At 38.6% G+C, this 25565-nt stretch overlaps 1 protein-coding gene across 1 annotated transcript in view; it reads right to left on the bottom strand.

The window, feature by feature from the left end:
- PARD3B (par-3 family cell polarity regulator beta) overlaps positions 1 to 25565 on the bottom strand; it is a 393422-nt gene that overhangs the window by 255418 nt on the left and 112439 nt on the right. The window contains exons 3-4 of the mRNA XM_030951868.1: positions 20777 to 20945; positions 5496 to 5599 (exon numbers count right to left, since the gene is read on the bottom strand). Coding sequence (XP_030807728.1) covers positions 5496 to 5599; positions 20777 to 20945 — 273 coding nt within the window. The remainder of the gene's footprint in view (positions 1 to 5495; positions 5600 to 20776; positions 20946 to 25565) is intronic.

Below are 25565 nucleotides of genomic sequence, written 5' to 3' on the forward strand. Positions count from 1 at the left end.
CTCCTAATCAGGAAGGCTAATACACCACAACCACAATTAACAGCCACAAGAACCAGAGGAGGTTTTGACCCTTTTTAACAAGAGCTTGAAACATAAAAATGTTCTAATTATATATCAACCTTATTCAAAATTGCAAATTACATGTCCACAATGCATAAAATACAGCCAATTTCAAGTCATATTATCTAGGCAAAAATTGAAACTGTATTGAGCCACTGGAGCAGCTCTTCAATTGATCCAGCATCTCATTGTATCTTTAAATATGGATAAATACAATTTAATCCGCCAGTCCTATTGATTAACTCCAAGATAACTTCAGCATTTGTCCAGGAAACATATAACTATAAAAGAAAGTCATGCAGAAAATTGCATACTATAATAATCAGCAAGTTAACAAGAGGGGGTGAAACCTTAGTCCCACCAGAATTAACGTGAAAACCTTATCAATTCAAATAGGATCACAATCCTCTGTCTAAAACTCATGAAAAATCAAGTCTTATGATAGTAGAGGAAGTCTGTCCCTGGGCAAAAACAGAGACAAGCTGAAGTAAGCTCCAGAAACAAAAGTTCAGATGTTATATACATTATATACATTAGCAATTACTACCTGAATAAACTGGACTGAGCAGAAGCAGCAAAATGTATTCTTTTCCCTAACACCAAACCAACAGAGCCACACAATTCAGACTTCTGCCTTGCTGCATCTCATCCCTACCATGTTGGGCAGAGGGATCCAGTCAGGAACTTCTGAGCTGGTGAAGAAAATCCAGAACTGCAGCTCCACTCAGCAAACTGGGGACAAGTTTTGAGCAAGTGTTAAATTCCCAAAGAATGTTTGTTTCTTTGGGAAGTTTTCAACCATCTCAACCCTGCTGTATGGCTTCACTCCAGAGCAGATCTATAGCTGAGGACTACAAGCCCATTGCTAAACTCACTTTGTGAGGCCAGGCTATTTTCAGCCAGAAAGCAGCTGGACCACCCCTTGGCCTTTGCCAGAGCAAAGCTATGGGCACAGAACTTTCAGAGAAGTAGAACCACAGAATCCCAGAATGGCTTGGGTTGGATGGGGCCATAAAGATCCTAATCCCAACACCCCTGATACAGGCAGGGACACCTTTCACTAGACCAGGATACTCAGAGCCCTATCCAACCTGGCCTTGAACACATCTAGGGATGGGCATCCAGTTTCCCTGGACAACCTGAGCCAGCATCTCACCACACTCACCATAAAGAATTTCTTCCTCATATCTAACCTAAATGTCCTCTCACAGTTTGCACCCATTATTCCTTGTCCTGTCACTACAGTTCTGTTGTCATCTAATGGCAGGGGTTCCATACTGTTGTCTCCTTATCTCAAAAGTTTCACACCTTCTTGGTGTTTTTTCATGGGCAGCTCCTCAGAGCACTGACTCTTTCTTCTTCACAAAGCAGCCACCTGACTCCAGTCCCCTTCTCAACCAGCCACCCCACTCTTCTTCTCATTGCTTACAGCTGTGGTCTGTTCCAGTCAGGCCTGTTCCTAATCTTTGCTAATTGGCCCAGGTGCAACTCCTTAGGGGTAAGATTACTTTCTACACTATCTTTATTTTCTTATATTCTATCCCCCTACACAGTTCCTGATGAAGAGTCCCTCTCCAGCTTCCTTGCAGGTCCCCTTCAGATACTGGAAGGGGTGATGTCTCCACACAACCTTCTCTTCTCCAGGCTGAACAGTCCTAACTTTCTCAGCCTCTCTTCAAAGAGGAAGTGCTCCAGGCTCCTTAACAGCTTCATGGCCCTCCTCTGGACTCACTCCAAGGTCCACATCTTTCCTGTACTGGGGACCCCAGAGATGGATGCATCAATCCAGGTGGGGTCTCACCAGAATGGAGTAGAGAGGTGGAATCCCCTCTCTAGACCTGCTGGTCATGCTTTTTTTGCAGCCCAGGGCCCAGGTGACTTTCTGGGCTGCCAGTGCACATTGCTGGCTCATGTTGAGTTTTTCATCAGTCATCACCCCTCCAGTCCTTTTCCACAGGGCTGCTCTCAATCACTTCTCTGCCCAGCCCACAGGTGTGCATAAGTACATTAAACTAATTCTGTATCCCTGAAGTCCTCTCTGGATACCTAGGGAAGGAAGTTTTCATTCTTGAAAGCCTGGCCAGGGCTCTGTGATCCTAACTAGGTGGAACAGCTAAAGAGTAGCTTTAATAAGTAAAAAATTCATTAACAAATACTTTTTCTTCAATACAAACAAAGAACAAATTCTGATGTGTGTTACCCCTATTTTTCCCTGATTACTGTCTCTAAATTTTCCAGTGGCAGCTATCACAATAAGGAGAGAGAGGTTTGGATGAAAAAAGAAACTCAAATTTTGTACCATCTGTTAAATGACTTCCAGTCTGAGGGAACAGATGCTGGACTTCACTATCAGTTTTTGATTGATCTAGAAGTACTTTGTTAATTGGGGCTAAAACTACAGCTAAGATGTGTCAGAGAAAATAGGAAGTACAGCTCAAATTCTCCTCAAACTACCTGGCAACTCAGAAAAGGCTTTGTTATTTTTCTAATCATCATATAGCATTAAAAAATCAGATCTTCCTTTGAATAAATGGGAAAACATCTGAAAAATAGAACACATGCTCTGATTGAACACATACTCTGCCATAAATACTGTGAACAGCTCAAATGGTTCATCAGGTTCTACCACTTCACCTGAATGGGATAGCAAAGATCTTTTCTTATATTACTGCATGTTTGCTGTCCTATTTCATGCATTACTCATTGCACTACTGAAGCACAATTTCCAGAAGGTAAATCAACATTGTCTTCAGAGAATCCCATGGTAGTCACCTCACAAAAATCTACTGAAGCACTGGTGTACCAGTGTAAGGTGTATGGGTATTGCTACACAGAGCCCACTGCCAGTTCCACATGTACCAAACACCAAAACGCCAGAAGCGCCAAAAAAGCTCAATTAATTATGAAAGTCAGTTTCAATTACAAAATAATTGCTAAGATAATTGTGGCATAAATACAGATACTTAATTTTCACTTACATGCACATGTTTCATCTAGCAACAGTTCTGGGTTTTCTAATTTGCATGTGACTAAAGGAAGCAGCTCAACATGAAAAAAACTCTGGTTTGTGGCAAAGGAAATTCAGTATTAGTTTTAAATTTTCAGCAGCAATGAACAGAACAAATTATTTTTTTCTAAATAGTGTTTTAACTCTTGAAAGACTATAGCCATTTTCAAAATGCAGTGTTCAGTTATTTCTGCCATGTTTTTTGATTTGTCAGATATTGATTTTTCTGCATGTTTTAAAACAATCTGTACCTAATTTAACCTATGTTATTTAAGCTTTCTGTGTTTCCCAGAACATTATGCCAAAGCATATTTCAGTATGATTGACGATGAGGCTTTTAGAAATGGTACTGTTGTGAAAATCAGAGTTAGAGTAATGTATTTTGCTGTAATAAATTTTTGCTTTCACAAAAAAACCAGAACAACACCAAACCACAACTTTGAACTTTCTGGGCCTCCCCCTCTCCCCTTTACATGATATATTAAAAAAAGTCCTTCTCCACCCCAGTCCAGCTTTGACTGTCACCCCTGCAGCTGACAGATGAATGCTCTGTATTTTAGCACAGGGAATTCCTTTAGGCTTAGAGGACTCTTTTGTACTGATACAAGTCAGTGAAGCATGGCGATGTTTTAACCTCCAAGTATTACTGCAATCCTCTTGTAATGGCATAAAATGCACTTGTCACTGCTAAAATTACACTAAAAACCCAACTCAACAAAATGTTATTTTTGCCTTCTTGATGGTTTATAAAGCATTCAAAAGACACCCTGGAATGAAACAGATTTCACTTATTTTTCCACCTTTTTTTGCCATTTTCATCGTTATAAAATACCAGGGGTGAGCATTACGTACTGACATACTCACTTTATGTTTCTCAGCTTTGCCAAGAGTGTAAGATCTGCACTGTTAACCAAGAATTCTTCTTTGTACTTTCATTTATCAGACTAACTCAGTATTTCATTAATATGTAAATGCTTGCAACAAACATCAAGAAAAACAGGTCTCAACTCAAACAGGTCTGACAAATAATGCAGAGCTTTGACAAAGTTCAGCCCCGTGTAACATCATAATGTACTTGGAGAGTCACTGAGACTTTTAAAATTGTACCGCTTACCAAATAACACAAGCCATTGTAAAATAAGGTGCACACAAAATATTTAGATGCACGTGCATTTGGCCATGCAAAGAGAAACAATGAACACTCAGCTAAAATCTTGTGTTGGCCTTCAGAATTACAGTGTTAGAGTGACACTCCTAGAACATTATTTGCATGCAAGGCAGCTGACTGCGTATTTACTTCCTTTATTCCCATGAATTTAACTGAAAGTTTGGTCTTAAATGCACCGTCAGCTGATAGGTTCCCACCTCCAGCACGTGTCGCTGCCCCAGCTCTCTCCCCCTACTCCCTAACGTGCCAACACAGCCATTTGTGGAACCTTGCTCTAAACTAGTTGTGATCTAGTCTGAAACATCCCTCCCTGCACCAAAGACCCAGAGTTTCTGGGTCTTTGCTTTGTTTTGAAATAAAACAGCAACAGATTGTTTTGCACAGCTGGGGACAGGGAGTGAACTGCAACATTGTACAGAGAATCTAAAGGGGAAAAGGCATAAATATTACAAGCAAATGAAAACAGCAACATCATTTAAGCCGGAATTCATGTGGTCTAAAGAGGAGCAGATCCAACAGAGCTTTCTAGGCAAACACTAAAAATAGCTTTATTCTGCTCGAGACACTTATGTGTCTTAGCTGACATTCAGAGATTCTAAAGAATGTCATTAGTTTATAAGTAATGTAGGAACACTTTCCCCACACACAAAGCTTCAGGTCTTAATACTGCAAAGTAAAACATGTGGCCCAAGTGTGACTAAGACAGCATCACTTTAAGATTAAAGACAGTCTGCAAAAACATATGAATATGTTTTTGCTGCATTTTCACTAATTGTGGCTTTGCAATAGAACTTAGTAATAAAACTATACTGAAAACAAATTTGTCCTCAAAGGGAAGAGTCTGGTAAAACAGAAAAGTGAGATAAAGAAGAGACCATGCAGGATAGAAGCAGGGTACCTAAGATGACAGAAATGCCATTAGAAAACGAGAGAAGTGAAAAAGGATGCGAGACCAAAGAAGCAATGGTAAACTCAACAACATGACAGTGAACAAATAAATAACTGCTGAAAGTTCAGTCTATATTCCAATGCCTTATGACACTATTGAACTTTATGTAAACCACTTATTTAAAAAAATATATATATAGAACCACTGTTAATTGATTGTATCATCTAAAATAACTATTTTTTCCAGAGGAAATTCTCTACTTTACAGAAAATGAGTATGATGCATTTTGTTATAGATCGAAATACATACTACTATATACCAACAGGTAAGAAAGGTTTTGGTCTTAAAAAGGTGAGTTACATGACACCTACTGCCACAACATGCTTGAGAGCCTGGTCACTGGGATGAGAAGCACTTGGGAAGTCAGGTGCGCCCAAGACTGGATCACTGCTCCTCCGTACCAGGAGTGGTGTGCCTGTGAGAAAAAATAGAATTCAAAGGTTCAGGGATGCTAAATTAGCACAAGGGAAAGCTTCATGTGGTTAAATAAGAGAAGTGTGCAGCGCTTAAATATAAGCTTATCTGTGGTAACATCCACCTGTTAAATTACTGGATTTGATAGGGTTGTACCATTTCAGAGTTACTTAGCCAAAGAAATGATAACATTTTTATGCACTGATGTAATAGACCTCCACTGATGAGCTAGCTAAATTAGGTAAAAACTGCTGACAAACAGGAGAAAAAGGCACCTCCTCAAAAAACCAAATGACTGGTTGCATGTATCTGTGACCACATGTACCATCAAGTGAGCAAAACTGAGATTACAGCCGTCAGTTATAATACTAATTACAGAGGCTGGGACTGATGGCAGCCAAAATTACTAGATCTAGAAAAGAAGTTTAAACATGCAACAGTTTTCTTGTTAGATGCTAACAAAGCTGGAGTGATTCTACCACATTCACTTTCAGTACAACGTTGTCAACACAGCTGGAATAAATACCTCATGTTGATGAGGGGCAACCAGAGAACCTAATGTGCTTAACCCTTCCTCATAGTGAGCAACTTTTTATATGCAGGCAATTCCTTCTCCACTCACTTCTGCAGGAAACCAGTAAAAAAAGCAGAAGTAAGACTTAAAATTGTGTCCTAGTATTAAGGGAATGCTTAAATATCAGAATGTGAATATTGGTTTTTCTGCCAGGTGATTATCATCTTAGTACCAAGGGCTATCCGTGTTTTTACAAGGAGGTTGGGTAGAAAGGGACTGATCAGCAAATTTTGTGTGATTTTCCAGAAGTATCAATAGGTCAAAATGAACCAAATCTCTCCACCCAAATATGCTTGTTCTTCACATAAAGCTGAGGAGAAATTTGTTTCTCTACGAGGCTTATTTGGTATGAAGGTGTACGAAAGCTAAATAAAAGCCCCTGCCTTCTTTAAGATAAATAGCTACACCTTAAAATAAATTTTTTTGTGTATGACTGAAGCTTCTGGTGGCCTGTATCCGATTTTTTTGTCTGTCTTCAATACAACAGTTTGAAAACAGATGCTGAAACATTTCTGTGTGATTCAACACAACCTGGTCTCCAAGTCCTTTTGACATAAACATGAACAATGCAGAGAAACTATTGAAAACCCTTTGCACTGGTACTTTTATTTGTAAAACTTGCACAACTCAATGGGCATACACTTTCTTACACTCTTCAAAGTCATTATCCCAGTCCCCTTCCTCATTTCTGTCCTCTTTTTTCCAAGGTGAGAAATCCACAGTAAATCAAAGAGGGTACAAAAAATTCCCCACAGTCAACTTAAGAAGACAAAGATGGGGAGTGGAAAGTGACCCCACACAGAAAGATCATTTATATCAGGCTCATCCTCCTCCCAAAGCCAATACTCTGAAATTAGATTTCTTCTTTTTTCCTGAGCTGTCTTCTACAACTAATTGCTCATTTCTCTGGCTGAGAGAAAGATGAAGGCTCCCAACCCTGTGACTGCTGGGAGACAAGACCCCTGCTTGTTCCAGGACCTTCCAGCAGCTACAAGCCATGTGAAGAGATCTCCTGTACCACACCACTTCAGCTCTTCTGTCTGCTCTCTGTAGTGCTTCAAGATCCTCCTCCTTACCACATTCCCCATCCTCAGTTCAGAAGATCTCCTTTCACTTGCTTTTTTGTCAGTGTTTTCCAAAGAAACTGAAACAAAATTTACAACTGTCTAAATTTTGAAACAAAAGTCTGCAGGAGCAGCAGGATTATAGAGAATACTATTCTCCAGTTCGGGGAGATGGCCTTGCAGCTATTTTCTTTCTTTTTATTCCTGCAAATTTTTACTTACTGCCATGAAACAATGAAATTTATGGTGATCATCTGGAATGCTTCCCTACTTGTAGAAAAACAACTGGACTTTTTGGCTATTATATATAATGTTTTCTCTTTTCCCAGTATGTTGTAAATTTTAGGGTCCTACAGATAATTTTTTTACTTGAAGACAAAACCAGAGTCTATTTTCTTCATTTTTTAAATGTATTTACAGACATGCAACATAATTTCTTGTACAGAAATATCACACATCATAACATTCCTGTGAAACAAGTCAGCTGTATACAAAACAGTCCCTCTGCCCCTTATTGTTTTACATGTGCACACCACAAAAACACAAAAGGAACCTTTTATTAGACAAAGATAAACTGAACCTAAATGTGCTTGTTAATAGGAGAGAATCCAGCAAAGAGGACGACTGGATGAAAGAGATGAGAAGAAGCTGTACTACCTCTCCTTTTCAGGAGGGTCCCTTATTCCCTTTCATGAGACAGCAATTCTCAGCAGCTCCTGGAGCTAATGAACTCTGCTCCATCTCCCCTCATCTCCTGTGTGGCTCAGGCTGTTCCCTGCCATAAGAACACATTCCATGCTGCTCGCTGCATTCCAGCCTGTGCCTCTCCCACGGGCTCCTTTCTTTTTCCAGCCTTCCCCCACCTCCTCTGCACTGCACACTCAGGTCTCTTGAAAGCAAGCACACTCCCTTGCATTCCCAAAGAGAAACCTCCCCACATCTACTGCCCCAAACTCAACGTGATTCAGGAGCTGGACCACATCCACTATCCATACATACCTTTAATTCATTCATCCCCATCTTCCTCAGCCATGAACAAGACATACTGAAAAACCATCAGCAATACTGCTTATTACAGACATGCTGTAGAAAATTACACGCATTTTCTTAAGAGATTCTGTCGTCCGTTTTCTTCTGTCAGGAAACGGAATGCTGCCTTTTCCTTACAGCTTTCCTTTAGTCAGGCTGTGTTTCCACATTATTCTACTCACGCTCTTACATTTGTGCTGAACATTTATAACAACCAATGTAAGTTCAAGCACAAAATCCATCTTTCCCTGAATGATGAGAGAGGAAGGAACTCCTTTCTGCATACCAAGTTTATCATAGAAACACATTTTTAATAAACACTACTGTTTTGTGCCAGAGTAGTGCTTTGTATTTTAAACTTAGGAACTCAGTTCTAAAATATAGTTATCCTCATCTTGCAGCACTGCATCAGGAATTCGCAGACCACACAAACTGAAATACACGTCCAAAAATTTTTCTCATAATGACAGCCTTTAACCTCCCATTCTTTAAAAATTTGCAGAGTACCTTTTATTATGGTACCATAGCACCTTCTAAGCACGTGTCAGTCTTACTCACAACACATACTCTGAGACAAAGGTGATGAGGAAAAAATCCTGCAGATATCCTTGCTTAAAGTCTATCACTTATTTTCAACCTATGTAGATCAATCTTTTCTTTTTGCTAGCATCACCCTCAAAAATTAGTATCTACACAGACTCATGGTTAACAGTGTATTTTCCCTGAACTCTTATGTTTTGGAAATATTTTTTTTAACTGCAAATATGGTTGAAACAAGCATATGGTAGAAACCACACTTAGATTTAAATTGGTTGCATTAGGGAAGGAAAAAAAAACAGAAGAGAGATTTCTGCCATTTGTGTACAATTAGAAAGTGAAAATTTTCATAACACAATGGCAGAAGAAACATCTCCATACCAGATGTAACCCAATTGTCTTACTTTGTTTTGCTAGTCATATAAATTTCACCAAAAAAGCTATACACAGACATTAACACATACCATGACCAGGAGAGTGTGCTCTGCCTCACTGAAGCCCTCTGATAGTTCAAAAATCAGCATCTGAGGTTAAGGGGACCCTGACAAACCAGAAGTGATGTGTTCAAGAATACTGCAACTGCAAGTAAACCATGCAAGGTCTGGATTTCCAGACACAAACATGGTATGGGGAACTTTGGAGCTCCAGCTGCCCCTGCTGAGATCCCCCTAAGGCTCTGAGTTCTAGCATCAGATTTCAGGCCTACATTTAGACAGGTGAGTACCACTCAAGATGACTAATATCACAAAAAAATATTATTCCTATCCTTTCCTTCCTTAATTTCATTCATTTGCTCTAACATCTCTTTGCTCAGGAAAGCACAGTCTGCCTCCAGCCCGAAAACCCTTAATTCTTTGAGATTTAGGTTGTAGGTTGCTGTAAAATGCAGAAGACACCCAGACTTTATCATCCACGAGAATTTTTGGCAGGCTGAGCTATCTATAATGCAGTCAAATCATGTACTAAAAATCGATTTTAGCAATGCTTTGGATGCAAACACTCACAGATGACTTTTAGGTAAGCTGACAAACCAAGGAACATAGTAAAGACAAGCACAGGTGTATTTTGCTGCTGCATCAGTGACAACTAACATGGTTGATTGGTTTGTTTTTCTAGGTAACAGGGAAGGATTATTCTAGAGCCAAACTAAAGATACACTTGGACAGAATTCTGTAACTGGGCAGAAAGAGATTTACAATAAATCACCTAGGCAGTTAAAGCCATAATTTAAAATTCTGCTCCTGAATATAAAAATGCTGACTATGATGGGAAAAGAGCTGTCCATCAAGTGTATATCAAACTATCAGCTACTGAAGGCCATACCAATGACAATTACTCTGCTGCCTGCTTCCAAATTACCCCTGCCTGGACAGACAAATTATTTTCGTACCTGCAGATGCCTCCAAACATTTTTTCAGAGCTCCATCTGAGCAAATCACAATATTTCAAGCCACTTGAAACAAAACACCTAAATACTATACACATACACACACAAATGTAAAATTGCACCTCAGCGTGGACAGTTCTTGGCTAGAAGAGCTCTGAACAGACACAAAACAACCATTTATATCGAGAAGCCAAAATTGCTTTAAACTGGCCTTGTCATGAAACAGGTCAGGCCCTGGAAAAAAAGTTACAGGCAAGCTTTTAATTTATATTTAAATGCATAAAAGATTAATATATGTGCCTATTTTTCTCCTTTTTATCAGACAATTTTCACATTAACAGGCATACAGACAGTTTTTCCAATCAGCACTTTTTGAGAGCACTAAGCAATCAGTGTGTGTAAATTTGTTCACCCTCAGATATATTGCTTACCACCACCTGGGGCATTATGGAATGGTTCTGCCATGTAGTTCAAATGTAGCTGACACAGGCTTGTATGTTCTACCTTGTAATGATACTGCACAGCTTTTTCTTTTTTTTTACTATTCAGCGCTATGATGATGTGACTTCTATGTTTAAAGCTAACTCAAATTGCTTATAATAGCACCTATCAATACAATTTCAAATCTACAGCTGTGCTTCCCAAAATGCACAGTGCACTTCTTAAATTCCCATGGATAGAAGATTAATGAACTAGGATGGCATCATGGTTAAGACAATTGACTTAAATCTACAAACAGGTGAAAAACCAGTTCCAGCAAGAGCTGTCTTTTACACATCAACCCAGCAGAGAGTACTTCCTTATCACTCCAAATGAGGTGTAATATTTCTTACAAAGAAAAACAAAAGCAATGGCCTACAAGTAAAATTCAGGAATGGCTTCAAACAGATAATGTTGTGGGGTGATATTTTTCAGTGTCAGTTATTTTTAAAAAATTGTTTTCTCTGGTTGCATGTGCTATAATATATTAAGTCAGGTTTCAGCTATGAAGCCCAAGAACTGTTCTCTCAGTTTTTATGACCAGAATGGAATTTCTTTGGTGTTAACGGGGTCTAATGAAACAACTATGGAATGTTTACATTACAGCTTTGGCAGTTTCAAAGATGGACATGTTAAGAATCCCCTACACATATTATTTGAATCATATAAATCCTGTGTTCAGGATCAAAATCCACATCCATACAATAAGAAGTAAATCACTTCTCAAGGCACTAGCACATATCCATCTACAGAGACTGTACAAATAATTCTGGTACCTTCTTCCCATTTAAACATTTTTCTCAAAAGAGCTTCCAGATGGACAGGACTTGAGTTTGGACCTTAACCAGGTATACTTTTCTTTCACTTAAGGTCTCAACATATGCCAGATACAGAATAATTTCAGGATCTTCTCACCTCTATCACCACAGTGCTCCTATTTTCAGCTCCTCATCAGACAGACAGGAAGCACCCAGACTTACTGCAGTCCAGGGAACAACATAACTCTGCTCCAAAGGATCCTGGCTACAGGTACCACATGGAAGGGACTGGGTAAAGAGGAGGGAGCTACAGCAGATTCCTGGAGCAAGGATCAGTCAGCTTACAACAGGCAGTTGTGATTTTTCCCCCCCACTCCAACTCAAACTCAAGCAAAATGTGCAACTCCATCCCTTGCTGGGCAGACTGGTCATGAGTTTTGTGAAAACACATTGGCTATTAAAAAAAAGAAGCAGCCCTTTCCAGTATGGGCCAGGCTTTCTCTTATTCTTGTACAAATGAAGCATCTTCATAAATCTCAGAATTTTCCATCTACTAACTGATGTACATCCAACAATTTCCATATTTAGACACAAGATTAAAAGTCACAGCCACTTCAAACATCCTATGTTTTTCAATTCTAATTTTGAGGGGAAAAAGTGTCGTGTTCCATTAGAATTTCCCTACACACATATACACAGGGGTGTTTTGCTTCGGTTTTGATTGTTTGTTTGTTTGGAGGGGATTGAGGTTTGGGGGTTTTGTTTGGGTTTTTGCTTTGGTTGCTTATTTTTTAATATCCTTCCAACGGCATTCAGATGTCAAAAGAAACTCAACTCCAGATATACTTAAAACACAAGTTGTCTTAGTCATCCAACTTGCTGAACACAGCAAGAAGTATTCATCTTAATAAAGACATTGAGTTTTTAAGCAGCATATTACCTGTAGTTACTGAATTTAAATAAATCATTTTAAGGTAATATATCCTGTAAGATTTTAAAACTAATAGATCTTAGACTCTCACACCTTATTTTTATTCACAGATTGAAAGGTGAAAATAAGTATTTCTTCTATTTCAATTCTCAGCCCATTTCTCAACTTCAAATGAAATACTTAATGAACTGTACTAGTTGAATAAACTGACACAAAGAAAATATTCTGTGCACCTGCAAAAGAGGCCATGCTGCCAAAAGCTGGTTTAGCACTTCAGCTAACATCAGTTACAGGTGCTTATGCAGTCACTTTTCCATGGTTCAATGATTTAATTTTCTTTAAAACTTTGGCAGCTAAACTGTACAGCTTGAATATCACTTTGGTAGCATTTTATCACAAGTAGAAGATTTGCAAAGCAGTTTTTTTGAGTATTTTAACTGTATTTTAAAGGATGATCACAAATTACAGCATTAGTACACATTTCTTCATAATTAAATATGACTGGTGTTTTACGTATCTAATTTAAATTAAGAACCTTTTCTGTTTTGATGTTTCCATAAAAAGAGATGTCTTACTCTTGCAGATACTATTTTCTATTCTGGTCATGGTAAATTAGTTTTAGTCTTCAATTTCTGAACCTGAAACTTTCTGTGAGGTTGCAAGGAATAAGAACATAAGAGGAGCTGTATTGGGTCTACCTCACCCAGTAGCCAGAATCTAACAGGGGTAGCAAAGACTCAGGGACAAAGCCCAAGAGTGTTGTATCCTACCGGGCTGCAAAAAACAATCTTTGAAATATGTCCAAACCTGTGTGGCATCTAGACAACCATATTTCAAGACACTGATGAGCCACGTCCTGTGAATTTGTCTAATCCTATTATAACTCATCAATCTTTGGTGTTTAAAATGAAATTTTATAGTTTAGTTGACTGCTTCAAAAGAAAATTAGCGTAGGGTTGTTTTGCTTTGCAATTTGTTGAACAATAGTTGTGTTTGATACTCAAGTTTTTACATGGTGAGGAAATTGAATAATAACTTTTTATTGATCTAATACCTTCAGGCCTTTAGCTGGAGTCCCAATTGTTTTAACTTGAACAATTTAAAACTATCCATCAGCCAGGCGTAGCAGGCTCATTTTCTACCTGAAATATACATTTTGCCATATTGCCTCAGAGCTAATATACCACAAGTACTGTACAGAATTACAGACATACTCTCCTCTGTCTTGCTCAGCACTAAAGGGTACTGACAAAGACTGAACTGCAGTTTTGAAGTATGATATCATACTTCAAAACCCTCAGCTGCAAATACTTAGATAGGTGGGTTAGTCTTTTTCTTTTTAAAAGATAAAACCAGCTATGCATCATATTACAAAAAATACCAACAAAACCAGCAACATCACAAAATCCATAAAAACAAAATCTGAGTAAAAGCCCTGCCATCACACAGAGTGTGTCTAAAAGCACCATTGACTTTTATAATGGAATTTATTCTATCATTTTAAGTCCCATTCATTACCTTCCCCAAAACCTTCCCCAAGGCAATAAAAGGCTGGAAATCAACATCCCAGCTAGAGAGCTACTGCACAGAAGTGTCTAACTTGTGATGGAAAAATATTTTTCTCTCTAGTTAACATATTTTCATGGAGATACCCCTCTTACTCCATAGTAAGGCATATTAAACCAAGTCCAAAGGGAATAGAGACAGGCAGAATAATTGATGAGGAACAATCTTTTGGGAAATCAGAGACAGAAGGGCTATTAAAAAGAGAAGAGATACTTTAGTAACAAACTATGCACATAAATTTATTACCTACCCTAGCACTAAATTCCTGCGTACAGTGAAAGGAAGGAAACACTGGCTTGTTTTGTAAACAGGCAGCTCAAAGACAGAAAAACACATGGAAATTGTATACACATCTTTACAGAAACCATTAATGTATTATTCTGCTGCAATACAAAGATAAAGCAAAACTCATTTCCATGAATCAAGGACAACTAAACAAGACCAAGCTTAAGTCATGAGGTCAAAATATACCAGACTTTCCCTCTGACTGAAATGAAAAGTTATCTTCAAACCTTTAGCTTGCCTGAGAACAGAAACAATTTGTTTTAGAAATGCAAGTAGACTTGAATTGATCATCACAATTCTTTTAAAGCAGATTACACTGGATGGCACAGAGGAGAAAAATCTATCAAGTACAGTGTCATCCTCACAATGCCTACGGCGAACAGCAGAGAACAATACTTGATATCATTACCAGGAGAGGAGCCATCCAGTGCACTGAAAGAGAACACAGCCATATTTCCTTAAGGAAATCAGCAGTATTCCCTCAATCCACAGAAAACAGCATGTTCTTCCATAATGCATTTCTTTTGAAATGTACCAATTTCAAAATCTCAGTTTTTCCAGGAGATCTTACAGGAGAGAATTGTGACTTGAGTATAGAACACTCCATGTACTGACAAACCTCAGAATGCTCAGCCAATAAACTGACGTTGCAAGATTAAGAAGAAAAGGATGGCTTTCATGCAAGAAAAAGTCTTTCCTACTTACTCTTGTATGCTATATATAAGGCATTAACATTTGGTTTATCAGATTAATAGTTTCACATTGTATGTTTTCACAAATTTTAAAAATACATAATAATGTGGTTTTCTCTGTATTTAAAAACACAGTCTGTATATCTGTAGTATCTCAACTCCAACTTGAAAGAGGACTAATCAAATAAATGTTGTTTAAAATGCCCCCAAGCCTAGTTACAATGCTTCCACTTCAAAGAGGATGAGAAAGAAAAGAAATTCCTTCCGAGCTCTGAAGTTACACAGAAATTGTCAACATCCGTACCCTGGAGGTAACAATTTAATCCCTGTCAGGCCTATCAGGGCAGAAACTTCCAAAAACTCAGGCAAGAAACCTTCCCTTCAATTCCCTTAGACTTCAAACTAAGACAGTGCCAATGAAAGCACCTCTGCTGACTGACTTAGCAACCCAAACACATAGGGCAAATCAAAGTGTTTTAAACAATCCCATGAAGCACAATTTAAACTAGAAAAACCCCAAAACCACAGGAATACATTAAGCTAATTGAGTATATTCTCTGTCTGAAGCACCTTCAAGGCAATTCCATAAGAGTACAAAGTAACCTTTCCCAAACGTCAAAAAGACACAGCCAGAACACCACCAACTGCATCAAAAATGGACAATGAAAACCTTCTAGGCTACTATTCTTATTATCCCACACTAACTAGCCCTTCTGTGGGTTGAAACATTCCTAGAAATCGCTGTCTTCAGGGGGAAAAATCATTCACAGAGAAGATACTACATTAGATGTCCAGAACTGAAAGAACTGACTGCCCAAAAGCACAAGTGCCTGCACGTAGCTTTAACTCCAACTACCGTTAGCATTTGTAAGCTTATTTTAGGAGAGAGACTGTAATCAGTCATTCCATTATTTTCACCTAAGTCTTCCACTTGCCTAGACTGATCAGATGTGCAGACATGCACCTATAAAAGGAGAAAATTTCAGGGATTTGCTATAAAACAAAGTCATGCAAATTTCGAAATACTGAAGTTAGACCTTTCAATGGCAAAATCAAGACACTGCCCTATTCAACAGTGAAAGCTTACAAAGGGGGAAGTTAACTCCTGTAGTTTACAAGAGTATTTTTTAACCTGCTATCAATAACTGTTATAAGGAATTATTTCTTTATCTAATCTCAACTTTAAATGAAGTTACTAGTTTACACTAGTAAAGGTATCAATTGATTAAGAGCATAATTTTATTGTAATAACCAATGAAATAATTTAATTGTCTCTGCTTCCAGACAGTACTCAGAAAACAGCTTCAGATTCTTCAAACCAATTCCCAAATAAAGGGAAAAAGAATAAATAAAGCAACAGACCAAAAAAAAAAAATATCATGGAGATGCCAACTTTAACCTTACATTCCCATACCTTAGTTTTCAAAATCAACAAGCATCTTTGAATGCTGCATGTCTTCTTCCGGACAAAATCCTGACTACTTAACACCAAGGAGATGAGCAAGACAAAAGCAACAACTAATTTTGTGTGTAGTCAACCATCATTTACCAAATGAAGGAAACAAAACACTGAGCCAGTCATGAGGGCATTTCCAGCTCAGAGTGACTTGTCCATAAAACGGATCCTCCATAAATAAATTAGTGCTCTCTCCTTCCTGCCCATATGGACTGAAAAGGAAAAAACAAATTGACATAATGAAAATAAGTCCCCCCTTCCTGTTCCACGACCCACCATGTGGAGAAAACCACTAGAAAACGGTAAACTACGAGGTAAAAAAGGGAAACAGGAGCACTACTGGCATGCTTACAGGTGCATGGAAAATTAAAAGACAGTTAACGAGGGCCATAATCTCTTTCCCTGGGATGTGTGTTACCTTATACTCACCATGGCCTGAAGTCGTGCAGCTACAAAGTATTCAACACACTGTGATTGCACTGCTCATTGCGGGATTTTGTCTATACACAGTTTCATAATTCAGAAACATGGTACTAAAAAAAGACAGTGAAGAATTTGCAATGGTATTTGCGGTTAGAGATGTTGAAGTTTATCTCCAATACATTTTTCAAATGTACATCAGCTATTTCAGCATTTAGTTGCCTGTATCATTCTTTGAAATCTGTTGTCATGGCCACATTATTATTGCACTCTGGGAAATTCTACTCACAAGAAACAATAACAGAAGACAAGCTCTGCTGCCATCTTAGCAACTGTCTCAATGCTCTCATATCTGCAGAAATAACAAAATCAGTAGATCAACTTCTTCCCTGTTTCAAACCACTGCCTGAACACATGAAACAGTTGTGTGTTTCTCTAAATTCTGTCATATATATTAGCAGGTGGTTTATACCATTTGTATTGTAGCACGAAACATTTTCTTTACCCGAGTGCAGATTCTGTCAAATTGGGATTTTTGCTTTTTCACTATTAAAAGACACTGTCAGCAACAGCACCTGATAATCCAGTGATGTGTGATAGGGAGGGAGGCACTTAAATCTGTTTGCACCTCACCTCGTGTTATGGAGGCAGAAGATGCCATGTCCATGAACACGTGAAGTCTTCCTGCATTTTTCTTAAATTAAATATAAGAACCCACAATTACACTTGTTTGGGAACAAAGTTAGCTTTAAAAGTAGAGCAGTGTTTATTTCAGGGAAAAGAAAACAAATAGCTGAATAATTTCCTGAACTGTTTTAAGGAAATACATACTAAGAAAGTGTTTTGATATCAAGTAAATTAAACTTACTTGTTTGCTCTAAATTTTTGCCAATATGGAAAATATAAGGTTTTTTTAGCTCGTAAGTCAAATATAAGATTGAAAGTAAGCCAGAACAAAAACAGAGTTACACATGATAAAAGGAAAAATAAAGGGTAACCAACTACATAATAGAAAATCTATGATTTCAGACAGTCAAGCTGATCGCTATTCTAGAATAACAAATAAAAAACACCCTCAAAGAAGTAACCATACAATAAAAATATCAAAGAGTAAAATTATTGCCATCTCTATCTAAACAAGAAGGGCTTTAAGATTTGGTATAACACACAGTTAACCTAACTAGGTCACATATACAATTTATAAAAGACAGAAATGTTTTAAGGCAGTATCACATGTCTGTTCTAATCCAGTGGCAATTCTCTCATATCTGACAATAGCAGTGTTTAGTTTCACGAGCTTATTAAGCACCAAGCACTAAGTATTACACAAGCAGATCATTAGCCAGGCATTGTTTCTACATAAAATCATGGATCTGATTTAATAAAATATAAAATAACCAACAGAAATTAACAGGTAAAATTGTTCCACAATCTGAGAATTCACATAACAACACATTTCCCTCCTAAAAGCATTCTGGAAAAATACTCGGAAAGGTAAGTACATGACAGTTCTTGAAGCACAGCTCAACCATGGAAACCAGCACTTTTTTCCTACATATATATTCAATCACATCCTTGCTCCCAAAATAAGAATAGGTTTATAAATTAATATTATTTATTTCTGATAGCAAGTGGGAGTCAATTCAATAATCAGACAGGAAGCCAGACTACTGTGGTTCATGCATCAATGATATTGATGCAACCAAATTGTCCTTCTATTTCTTCATTTACTTTTCAATTTGCCTCTAATGGAAATAGTCACATAATTTAAGGACCAGGCACTTGTACACAAAAGACAAAGGCAAAAATTATGTCCAAAGAATTATAAACCATGAAGTAAAATCCAGAAGAGAAAACAACTACATTTCAGAGTACAAACTAAGTTACGGGACTAACAGGTAGAAAATCTTTCACTTACCCTGTAAAATAAACCAATCTGAAACAGAACTGAGGAGACAAACCCACCACACTTATGATCTCTTCTTTTAAGAAGCAAGAACCATTTTAACTTCAAATATATGTTAGCATTGCACTGAAAACAAAAATAGAACCCTGACTGCTCTTTCCACATTATATTACACCTCCTTTATGCTCTCCAGTAGGATTTCATAACCACTAGCAAATTAACTATGTGGTAGCTTACTGAAGAGCTCAAGAGATTGAGCATTTAACTGCTTTACATGAAATTGTGTGAAGCCGAAGTACTCCTCTCTCCAAACCTCAGCTTCTGTAACAACAGTATTCAAGACTAAACATTTTTTTTTTTTTAAGTAGTCCTCAGAGGTACTTAGAAAACAATCTCTACTTTCTGAAACACGCTAAAATGTGGTAACAGCACAATTTAAAAATATGCAAAAAATTAAGTGGCAAAACTTTTAACCACTGAACCTTAAGCTACAAGCTATTCCATATCTCATGCTTACCAAACACAGACAAATACATGCAAGTTATGTGAATAAGTCTTGTCTCAAGACATGAGTTATGAGAAATTCCTGGGTGTCATTAAATATGGAAAAATATTTTTCTGTTTTAGAATATGGAAAAAACCAGATACGATCCTTTAACACAAATTTTACTCTAAAAATTCTCATGCAGCTTGAATTTTAGAATTTTCTACAGTAGGCACAAAAATGAGCACAGACTTCTGTTAGAAGGTAAGTTACACAGCTTCATCCAGTGAACTTTAGCTGAAATTTTATTTTAGCTCACTGCTTTTTTTAATTAGCCTTTTCCTTTAAAAATGTAATTAAAATCGACAAGTGAACATTCCATTTCTCAAGTAGTAATCAGACTACTCCATGAGAGTAGCACAACCAGAGACAGAACTACCATTTCCCCAGCTGTTTACACTCAGATTTTATTGCACAGCATTTGGAGACTGCCAGCAGCGCTCAGGAACACGGGCTGAGCTGGGCAATGGGCACTGGTGGGATGCAGAGCAGGCTCTCCTGAGCATCATTAATTTGCTTTACAGGCAGACAGTCACAGCTTTCACCTTCAATCTAGTTTTGAAAACTTTGGTTTTGAAAGTACTTAGGCGACAGCTCAGCCTACTCTCAATCCAAGAAACTTTTTCAAACTGCTTTGTGTGGAACATACAAGACTCCAGCTGTTTACACCTGGAAGCCAGTCTGAACTCCTGGCCATCCAGGCACACTTGAACAACACAGGGCACCTGAGTTGCAGCAGTTCATGCAGTACACTCTGATGTAAGAGGGAATTAGGCAGCAGCCTTTCCTAATCACAGTCTGCTCACTTGAAAGTCAGAAAGGCAAGTGGGCCCAGCTATGCAACTTCTTCAAAGGCAAAGAGCGGTGCTGTTTGCAACCAGCATAACCCTCTTCCCACCTCCCACACCCAAAATAGGGCACTAGTTCAGCTAACTGGTAAAAGTACTTGCATATAGCAGTTTTACACTTATTGAACCCAGGGTTCCTCAAAAAAACCCTGTTTTTTTTTTTTTTAATGACTGTGGTATTTGAAAATACTTAGCAAAGGTTGTGCTCTTTCAGAGTAGTATGATAGATTGTCAGCAACTCCTAGCCCAGCACAGGACATCCCCAGGAGTGCTAAGGAGAGTTGTCCAAATGCTTCTTGAACTCAGTCAGGCTTGGTGCTGGGGAATGTGTTCAAGTTCCCAATCACCCTCTGGGAGACGAACCATTTTCTAATATCCAACTTAAACCTCTCCTGACTCAGCTTCATGTCATTTCCTTGGGTCCTGTCACTGATCACCAGACAGATCAGTGCCTGGCCCTCCATGTCCCCTCACAAGAAAGCTTTAGACCACAATGAGGTGTCCCTCAGCCTCCCCTTTTCCAGGCTGAACAGGCCAAGTAACCTCAGACATTCCCCATGTGGCTTCCCCTCAATGCCCCTCATTGAACTGCAAGGCAAACAATGGGATGCTAAAAAAAATCTTAAAATATATAAAATCAGATTAGAGACATACAGAGAAAAAGAAAAAGGAAAGAAAAAAACCATACAAGATATACATACCCAGTTTTAGGGCAGAAGGAGTCACTTCAATCTCACCAATGGGCTGAAAGGCAGCCAGCTGAGTTGCTACCTCCGTCTCAAAGGAGTCTGGGCTGTTTCTGTCTGTCAAATTCCCATTGGTGCCATCAATCTTACGGGGAGCTTCTTGTTCATCATAAATGGCAATCAGCTATCAAAACAAAAGATAATGTAGTTTATATAAAGTATTTTCAAACTTCACTCTTTAAAAAAAAAAAACAAAAGCTTATACTTTCTTTAAAGTACAAAATTAATGATCTTATTTCAGAACAGCTAACAACAAACACACAGATTCCAGAAAACACAGGCATTTGTGCTTAGATACATTGACTTCAATATGACTTAAGTATATGCTTCAGCACTGCCCTGTGCTGACACACATTTCTCAGAGTTAGCCTGCTACCATTAGTGTGCATTTTACATTATTTCAAAACACTTAGAGATGAACATGTTTAAAAACACAGAATAGCATTTAATTCTTGGGGGTAGAGGGTGTTATTAAGTCTAAAAAATTTTAGTGCTACTGACTGACATGCTGCACAAAGGTAACACAACCACAGAAGCTGCACTGTGCGAGCAGATGCACGTTTTATTTGTTAGAACATAATAACTACATTCCAAGGACAAGATCCGTCCAGCACAATGACAAAGCATGAGGGCTCCGTAGCCGTCCAACCTGTGTCTCTGTAAGGATGAAAGTTTCATGGTCCAGCACAGCACACTCACACACATACACCCAGCACTTCTCTACCCACCACGTATCTGCCCCTTCCTCCCATCCTGCCCTGCAAGCTTGGACCAGGTACAAGTTTCTGAGAGCTGTCACTCAGTCACTGGCTCCTACACCACTCCAGGCACATGGGAAGGCTCCAAAGTCTGCTGTCCAAGGTCACACCAGGGTAGCCATGAAAATGATAAAAAAATACCAGAATAATAATTTTTGGCATCTGTTAACCTAGTCTTTAACAAAGATTATCTTTCTGGCCTCTATTAATATAAAATGATCAGACTGTGGTCATGCAACCTCATCAAGAAGTGACTCAAAAACATGTAGTTAGGTGTAAATTGTATTAAAGTTCCAGGAAAATAGTTAAGCATGTTATAGCTCTGGGAAAACAAACCAAAATACAATTAAAACTAAATAGAAGATATGATGTTCTCGACTCTGGGATGCTTTGCACTCCAGAGTCCTCTCCAAAAGCAGAAGAGGTAAGAGTAACAGTTCAAGTGTTTTCCCTACCCCATCACCTGACATGACATAGTTCTTGTGCCATTTAAATGGCAAACACTTTGCCTAAGGTGCTCATTTATTTTACCTTTTCTGCACTCCTTCAGATTCTTCTATTGTTTTCCCAGCTCATCATGAAAAATACCACAACACACACAACTGGTTAGGCAACATCAATATATACACAGAAACAACTTTAAAGGATTGACTTACTACTTTTTATCTCCCTCTGTGTTATTTTAAGGTATACATATGCCCTGTCTTATGAATATATTAGTACATCAAATCTCCTCTGACACTTCCAGGAAGTGTCAACAATTATATCCTATGAAAAACAGTATACTGAAACAAACGTTTAAACAAACTCATTTGCCCAAGGGAAGAAACAAATGTATGAAGGAAAAGGAAAGAAAAATCCTGAAGTGCTTCTAAAAGGAAGAAACTGACATTTTCAGGTCTTCCACCCATTTATAATTTGGTTGCTAGAAATGTGTCAGCTCATATTTACCAAGACACATTTCAGAGACACACAAAACCCCTTAAATAATTCGGTAGAAAACTTGCTCTCTTTTTCCATGTGGAGCCTGTTTCCTTTCCATGGCCATACAACTGAACTTTTACAACACACAATTTGCTTTTTACTTGTCCAAAGCATATAGAAGATTCACTCTAGTAACAAGGACAACTCTGTAGTTTATTTCTGCACAACATGTAAAGTACCCAAGTGTTCACACTGCATTAGTTATGTCCCAGAATTACATATAGCCAAAAAGGCTGACTGGGATCCAGATACGAACAGATCACAGCAATTTTCTCCAGAACCAAGAAGAAACAAATCAAAATCCCCATCTCATTGTATCTTTCATTTGTTTCTAAAATGACTATTCATGTTCCTGCTATTATGGCAGCTCATTCTGATTCAGTAAGTTCCATCAACACTGTACACCAAACGGTTTGTTTTCTCAGTCTCACTTTTGCAGTGGAAATTTAATTTCTGCAAAAGAGGCTGTTACTAATGAAGAGAAAATTGGAGATTGTGTAGGACTGTGGCACTGAAAGCACTTTAGGTAATAGCAGGATACAAAGTTCATCTGAGCATCCACAATGTAGAATGGACTAAATGGAACTCGGTTGTGATTTGATGGAAATTGAATTTCTCAACCAGACCAAGCTGAGTTTCCCCTTGGTTTCACACCATAGAAATCATATTAAATGTTATGTTACTTTGGAATATTCTATGCTTACTGCCCCAGGATACTGCAGAGGTGAAACATAGGAATTGGTTAAAAAAAAATTAGACAAAGTCATGGAAAACCAGGAAGAACAGTTAAACAGATAGGTACAAGCATTACCTCAGTCTTAGAAACCTCCAAAAGATGTAGTAGTATAAACCAGAAGGGCAAACCAGGAAAAACTGATGCTATAATCACTCTACTTCTATGTGCTTTCTGCAAGTATTTTCCACTGGTCACAGGTAGAGATCAGGGCAGCAGCCACGTGCTGTTGCATACTGTGGTTTCTAAGCACCACACCTTTCCTCAGTCCTCTAAAGTTCAAATGAATCTTGTGCAGAAATAATAATATAAAATTATTTTAACAGGCAAGTCAGGTCTCAGACTCCTGACACTGTGAGATATGACAGACACCTTACCCACCTGCCACCCCCGAGAGGCAAACTGCCACAGCACGGCCATTTCCCTGCACTCCCAGCAAGACTGCTCCTGCTCCTCACCACGGTCCCCCCCGTCACTTCCCCAGGGTGAGTGACCATGTCCCCAGGGCTCCTTTGGAAGGGCCCCTCAGTGCAGGGACTCGGGTGGCTGGGCACTGTCCCATGGGCTGAGGGAGTCCTGCAGTCAAAGGACCTGCACAGGGCCAAGGGCATCAGTGGTGCCCACCCCACCTGCGGAGGACCAGGTCAAAGTTTTGATTGCAATGACAATATCCTCATGTCACTGAGGGTCCCTAAAGCACCTGCCCTAGCACTGGGTGACACTGCCCAAGAGCTGAGGTCACAAGTCAAACACCTTCCTCAGCACCTGCTCAGGAATGAGCCAGGTGCAGGCAGGTTGAGGGACAGAAATCACAGTGCCCAAGTGCGGGTAAATCCCCCGGATCTTCGCCTTATACAGAAGGATCACAAACACGTGACTTGATGCTTCTGTCAGCTCTGCCCCTTGATGGACCTGCCACTCCGCCACTCTTGTTCACGAGACAAGAAGGTTCAGCACATGGAGACACGCTGGCTCCTCTCCTCCCAACTCTGCAGCAGAGGCACGAGAAGAGATGACAACACTACACCCCTTCCCAATTGTACCCACACCAGCACTCTATTTCCACACTCTGAGCCTGAGCAGATGGGGCACAGCTGCAAGCCAACACATGCAATACAGCCTGGCAAACAGCTGGAAGAAGATTCCACCTGAGCCAGACTGCACAGGCCCAACATCTGCCTGAAAACAGGAAGCCTCTGACTGCTGACATTCTGTAAGTGACTTCTGAGAGAAACCCAGAGTTCCTTAGTCTACACCCAGGCACTATTTTGACAGATTAAAAAAAAAAAAAAATAAAACCTGTTTCTTTACAGTATGGAACACACCAGTAATTAAGTAACACAATCTAAAATCCCACTTTTTACAGAATTTGGAAAGGACATGCTACAGTACTGCCTCTGGAGATAGCAAAGATGTGATGCCTTTCTTCTCCAGTGAAATAAACTTTGTTTTCTAAAATGTTCATTTGGGAGAGAACTCCTCAGGACCACAGTTGCAGCAGAATCTTATCAGTAGCAATTCTAACACAAATACACTGCTAATCAATCAAAGTATTATAAATATCTGCTTCAGCCTTGAAGGGAATTAATACAATTAAGGTTATGTAAATTAACAACTCAAAAATAATTCTCATAATTGACTTCTCATTTCCAGTACGGAAAATTCTTTAATTGGAACAGACTGCCAAAATCTTCTGATTGAAAAGAATTCCAGGATGCATTAAGAAATCCCCACAAACATATCAATAAAACAACACTACTGCTGGCAACACTAGTTTATTCTTTACCAGTTCAATATTTTCAAATACTGAGAATTCAGAAGGTCAGCTGATTGGGGTTTTCTTAACACATCAAAATATTCCTGTAGACATTTGTAAATTGAGCAATTTGTACAATTTTTTACACTTGCTGTAGTCAGGCATCTCTTTTTTAAAGGTTATTTAAGGAATATGAATATTTATTGTGAAAGACATGTATTTCTGTATAGGTGAAATGGTTCTACAACCATTATTATTGTTATTGCAATATCTATTAATATCCTACCAGTTACACAGAAAATCAATAAACTACCAAACTTTAGTACTTATCCATCATTTTTGGTTACTGAACTCTCTCTACCAATACTGACATAGTCACAACACAAGGCAGCAATAATGAACACCTCCATTTTATTAGCTTTTTTTGTTATATCTTATTACAAGGCACAATGATACAGCCAAATTTTAACTTTGTATGATGCCCTATGGTGCAGCTCTTCCAATACTTTACTG

This window comes from Camarhynchus parvulus, chromosome 7 (genome assembly GCF_901933205.1).
Source record: "Camarhynchus parvulus chromosome 7, STF_HiC, whole genome shotgun sequence".
NCBI lineage: Eukaryota > Metazoa > Chordata > Aves > Passeriformes > Thraupidae > Camarhynchus > Camarhynchus parvulus.